This window comes from Archocentrus centrarchus, chromosome 21 (genome assembly GCF_007364275.1).
Source record: "Archocentrus centrarchus isolate MPI-CPG fArcCen1 chromosome 21, fArcCen1, whole genome shotgun sequence".
Taxonomy (NCBI): domain Eukaryota; kingdom Metazoa; phylum Chordata; class Actinopteri; order Cichliformes; family Cichlidae; genus Archocentrus; species Archocentrus centrarchus.
The window spans coordinates 28,776,338-28,782,297 of record NC_044366.1 but is presented as its reverse complement, the minus strand read 5'-3'; the positions used below and the strand labels follow the sequence as shown (position 1 = coordinate 28,782,297).

The 5,960-nt window shown below is 38.7% G+C and overlaps 1 protein-coding gene across 1 annotated transcript; it reads right to left on the bottom strand.

The window, feature by feature from the left end:
• Window positions 1-1,748: 1,748 nt before the first annotated feature.
• Window positions 1,749-4,415, bottom strand: cox17 (cytochrome c oxidase copper chaperone COX17). The gene is made up of 4 exons (XM_030758588.1): window positions 4,304-4,415; window positions 2,749-2,874; window positions 2,560-2,664; window positions 1,749-1,908 (listed from the first exon to the last, which is right to left on the bottom strand). The coding sequence occupies exons 2-3, from the start codon at window positions 2,865-2,867 to the stop codon at window positions 2,580-2,582; spliced, it is 204 nt and encodes a 67-aa protein (XP_030614448.1). The 5' UTR covers window positions 2,868-2,874; window positions 4,304-4,415; the 3' UTR covers window positions 1,749-1,908; window positions 2,560-2,579.
• Between the last annotated feature and the right edge of the window lie 1,545 nt (window positions 4,416-5,960).

Sequence of the window (5,960 nt, the reverse complement as noted above, 5' to 3'; positions counted from 1 at the left end):
AGCCAACAGCTGGAAGAGAAAGGGATAAGGGAGGCAGGGGGGCGTTGATAGAGCCCTAGAAGGATAACCATGTTTGGAATTGAAACCCAAGGAGGACAGAGTGGCAGACAGAAAGCAGGCCTGCTACTTAACATAACAGAAAGAGAGGGAGGCAGGAAACAGGAGGGAGAAGAGGGACCTTAACAAGTAGTGTCTCAGAGAGACTCACAAAGAGTCACCCGCTTTTTTTTTTTTAAAAAAAGTTCCTCCGGGAGTTCAGAGTTTCACCCAGCCTTCATGAGTCCAGTTCACTCCCAGGAAGTGCGGCTCTGCTGGTGCATATTTAGACACACTGTAATAAGTAGGATGGCAGCTCAGGTCAGATTTCAGGTATAAACACACACCAACATCGCCTCACATATCCAGCTCCCACTGTGGAAAACTCACAGGGACACCTCCATCTAAATATCAGCCTATTAGAAATTTCTGCTAGGGTTCCCTGTCCAAGGCTATGAATATTATATAATGAATATAACAATGCACGCAAGGAGCGGTAAAACAATGAATGCTATTTTAAAATTAAAACTTAATGGTGTAAAATAATATTAAACAGGTTTTCACATCTAATAATCAGAAGAAAAATGGGTTATGTTATCGATGCAAAATACAGCCAAACATCAGTATTGGCTGATATCAACACACCAGCAAATGAGGGGTCGTGTACCGGATGGCAGCATTTGACTGTCACTAGTGAATCAGTTTTTCACCTGCTAAATGTTCAAAGATGGTGTAATTATGAAAAGGATTTCACAGTCAGTGCATATTTACAATCAGACGTGCTTTATTCCTGTCGGGGTGGAAGGTGTGTTTTCAGTGCAGTTTGTCTGTTTGTCTCCAAGATCACTCAAAATGACCTGAGCCAGCTTTCATGGAACCTGATGGAGAGGTGAAGATGTCAGTTTAAATTTCCAAAACAGAGCACTGGTATTAGCATACGTGCCCCTCTATGTAGATTTTCTACAATTTTTTGCAGACATAAAAAATATAAATTTTAACTAAGTGAATAGATAATCTGTCATATGAGCATGCATTTGAATTAAGAATTACACATGATTTCAGGTGCCTTTGGTACTCCTGCTGACTGGCAACATTTATATACAAAATAATTTAAGACTACCTTTTCTGGTTTAATGTGCTTTATATTGTACAGTGTAACTTAGCTTGTATTAACAGGAAATTTTATTTATCCAGCCTCAGTATTAATAAATTCATATTAAGTATTTACAGATTTGCATAGTGTCATATCTTTTGATCAGGAATTTATTTTGCACAGAGATGTGAGAAATACTTACTACATAATTACTGAGGGACTTTTAGTATGTTTGATTCTGCAGTGGTATTTTATATGTAATGGTATATCATATATGTAATTATGTAATTACATGGTATATATGTAATTATATTCTCTCCAGTTTGGTCATAATACAGTGAATTTGCAATAACACTATCACATTCCTTTCAAGTTTTTTTCACAGTGTGAAAATAATGCCCACAGCCAAGCACACTTCAGTGACAGTGGCACACTGTGGAAAAAGAATGCAGATATGCCAAGTATTGACTTTGCAGGGGCAGGAGTTATTTTTAAACATAAGTGCATACCAGGAACAGCAACTGCGGCAAGCAACCGTTTCCCATGGCAGAACAGATCCTCAATGCAAACCTTAAGATGAGTACATGACTAATAATATGAACACAAAAACACTGACAAGTCTTATTGCATAGGATTTTTATTCAATTTCACACCAGAAGTACTCAAATTCTGCAGACTTGGAAAAATAATTTTCATATAGTGGCAGTATAAATAAGAAGTGTAGGGGGGGGGAGAAGAAAAAAAAATACCCAGGGTCATCTTCCAGTCACAGCAGCACACTGCAAAAGAGCAAAATATACACAATGAGCAATTCACAACTACGACTACAACATCGCACCTGACACAGTATGTAAGTGATTTTCATTTAAATCAGCGTCTGTATAGTCACTATCACTGAATGAGCTAATCAGAACATCCCATTCCTGCTGTTACATGATCTACTCTGACCTGCGCTGTTAGCGCACAACAAGAGATGAAATAAGCAGTAGGGAAAACGTGCAGCTGTCCCGGCAACAGGAAAATCAAGCTGTTAAACCTGGCATAAACAAGTAACGGCATTTCTGAAAATATCCAGGATTACAACGAGGTCCGACTTTTTCATGGTTCACAGAAAGGACAGGTGCCCATTTACACACCAGACTGACTTCGTTCAAGCTGGATTTAGGCTGTCAAAGCACAACCGCCAGTGCCATGTTAACTCAGTGTGCAACCATTACATACAAATACAGAGTTTCATGCTGCCAGTTACAAAAATAATAATGTGTGTCACTAGAAGTTAATTAAAATGATATAACTATATTTATAATAATGCTCACAGTAACACTGAGCATGTTTGTGCACTCGTGTTCTGGTGTGATAGTTCAGAGATAGAAATGACTGGTACGCTACAAAAAGTAACTGAAATGGTCAGAAGTGGTTTTAATACTTACCACACACACGCAGAAAACAACTAAACCTTGAACCCAAGTGCCCTCATGCAGTCTTTGTGTGCCTCAATTAGGTCCCTGCAGTTTTCCTCTCCCTTTTCAATGATGCTGGTGGAGACAAACATGGGGAATGAATAAACATGCTCACTTAAAACGAGGACACAGTTTCAGTTTCTCTGGCCAGCGACTCACCAAGCATCCCTGACTTTCTTTGTTTCCGGACAAGCGCAGCATGGTTTCAGTGGCTTCTTCTGCTCCGTGCTCTGAGTCACAGCTGCAGACTCGACACTGGCAGCGGACAGGGCTGACATCTTCTAACTGAACCAAGGAAATGAGATGAGCTTAGCTGACTGGCAAACTCCAGTCAATAATAATATGAAAATGCACTCATATTATTCAACCACTGAATAATATGAGTGCATTTTCACTCAGGTTTCATTTAGATTCACATACATGTCTATGTCACCTGACTAAAACATGTCACAGGGATGGTGGACTATGCAGCAGGAATTTTTTCTGCACGTTACATCCACATGTCAAAGAAACAGGTGCAAAAACCAAATAGTGATCCCGGGAATTTTTATGATCCTGGTATTGGTGTCTTACTGCCAAAGCACAACAGTCATTATTGTTAGTAACCCCTGAGCTTCTCCTGTCAATAACTGCAGTAATAAGCACAATATATGACAATGTACAACAAACAAAAGTGCTACATATTACTGTAGGACGTTACAAAGTATACCAATAGTATACCACTTCCTCATTCAGTGAAAAACGAGCAACTACAGCTTCCGCTACCTATGTATGTTTCGAGCACATTTCTAAATGTCTCCTGCCGCAGCGCTAACACAGAGAGACAGGCAACCATTCGCACTCATATTCACACTTATGGACAATGAGGAATCACCAATTAACCTAACCCCACTGACTTGCATGTCTTTGGACTGTGGGAGGAAACCGGAGTAACTGGACAGAACCGGGAAAAACATGCAAACTCCACACAGAAAGGCCCCCGGCCAGATGATGGATTAGAACCCAGGACCTTCTTACTGTGCGGCAACAGTGCTAACCACCGCGTTGCCCACTTCTCAAACACTTCACTTTTAACAATCAACAAAATTACGATTTATTATTTGACTGTTGGAACACAGGAAGAAGGAAGCGATGCCACCAAAGTACTTCAAACACTCAGTCCACCCAAAAACTACACGACGATACAAGGGAGGATATGACAAAGCGAGCCACCTGAACACTTGTTATTCATTCTGACGTTTGATACAACCACTAAATCAACCGATTACGAGGAAAAATGTATTACATTGCACCCCTCCCCTACGTCCTAGCATTACGCCAATAAAGAACTGCTGAAGGGCAATGAACAGATGCAACTGAGGTCAACCAATCAGCATGCAGCGCACAACACCGGGCGCTGCTTAGAAGTACCAAACTTCTGACGGTTGCTCATATATATATTTTTTTAAAGCACTGGTTGTCTCTGTGTTGTGGTTTACTAGCTTTATCTAACTCCTCGTTGACACTGCGTAATGTTACCGTTAGCTCACGGTGGCTAACAGTGATGACATAACTAACATTCACACACACGCTCGTTAGTTAAGTCATGGCAGACACACGCTTCGCTTAAAGCTACTCAAGCTGTAATACAGCATTTAAAACACCTGCTCGTTATTAACGGAACTAAGCTATGTTGTGTAACGCTGCCTTACTTACTGTACTGTACATTACTTACTGTGATGAGAAGGCCGACACTCACGCTGATGCTTCACCTTCAAACTGAAACGAACACGCGGGGAATACGTGTTTGCGTTTCACAGTCATGTGACTGTCATGTGACGTGTCAGCGGAGGCTTTTGGGAAATGTAGTAATTAAAAAAAAAAAAAGGCGAAGAGTAATGTAAAAGTAATGTATGGCAAGCTTGTTAAATTCTTCTTCCTTAATATCCTAGCTTGTATTCTGGCAAAATACTTATTCATTTATTTATTACCTTGGAAATAGGAGCCAGTTTGAGTTTTTAACTGAAACACTTAGCTAAAAGGGCTAAAGGATATAATTTTGATTGGATTAGATTAGATATAACTTTATTAATCCCTTTAGGAAGATTAAGTCAGGGATTAATAAACAGACAAGTATTTCTTTCTTATGTTGTGTTGTGGTCAGGCTCGGGCTGCTGATGCCTGTTTTTATTTATTTAATTAGTCTAATCAAATTCCTACATTGTATCAGATTATTTCAAATATTGAGGTTTTTTTTGTTTTTTTTTTAACAGAAAAAGTAGGGGCCATTGATGCTTCTTTTTGCCTGTTAAAAAAATTATCAGTTAAAATTTTATTTGGCTGAAAAAAAAAGACCAAAATAAGAAGTTCTTGTAAGAAGCAGCCTACAGTATGTAGGCCTACACAGTTTAACAAAAGACATTAATATCACTTTGCAGATGTTCCACAAGAGAATTTTTGCTGAGTAATTGATGGACTAAAGTTAAAAATACACAATTTACACCGTTTTTTTTTTAAAGAAGAAGCAGAAACAGAATACACATCAAATAAAGAAAAAAATATTAATAATGTAAAATATATAAAATATTAACATCTGAGTTGAGACAGTATAGAGAAAATGTTCATTACAATAGGAAAACCCTGCTTGGTATTACAGTTTGTATTTCTATATTTCTACAGCTGCTACTACTATGTTGTTAAATTCTCACTATCTTAGAGATTAAAGTACACAGTGAGGAACTGTTACTTTTTTCTTTTTTGTAGAACATCTATTACAAAGGAGCAGCTCACTTCTATGACTCAAGCCAACAGGTTCATCAAGCATCAAGTGTTGTTGCAGCATGGTATTATAATCAGTCAGTACTGGATTATTGCAGATTATTGAGTCCAACCCCAAACATTTAGCCTTCAAACTTTCACTTTTAAAAAGGTGAAATCATACAATTTTTATATTTTAATTTTATAAATGACAAAATAATTTGTTGCAGCCTCACATTTTAGTGTCTTCCAGGGGCGGTTCTAGGGGCGGGGCCACAGGGGCATTTGCCCCATCTGAAATCTAATTGGCCCCCTGAAGTGCCCCTGTCCTGTCACTCATTTGTCCTTTGTCTGAGAGCGAGGATCAAATCATAGGTGGATGCAATTCCATGCCAAAACACCAGTAGCGCTAATGAGCCAAATAGGAATGTCCAATGTGAATAAAGCTTACAGAAGAAAAAGAAGATTTGAACGATCTCCCGGAGAAAGTTTTTTAACTGTCAACCAATGCCAGTCTACATTTTGAGGAGTTTGTTGGTAATGATAAGTCATAAATCCCTTTTTACTCACAGCTGACACAGCTTAAGTCTGATAAACATTAAATTAAGAAGCAAAGTTAGTTAAGAGTAATGTTA

What these genes read in the sequence shown, in the direction of transcription:
- cox17 (XM_030758588.1), bottom strand. Translation starts at nt 2,867, where the DNA reads ATGTCAGCCCTGTCCGCTGCCAGTGTCGAGTCTGCAGCTGTGACTCAG. An exon ending in AAGAAAGTCAGGGATGCTTG is followed by an intron (nt 2,665 to 2,748) that starts GTGAGTCGCTGG and finishes TGTCTCCACCAG; the next exon opens with CATCATTGAAAAGGGAGAGG.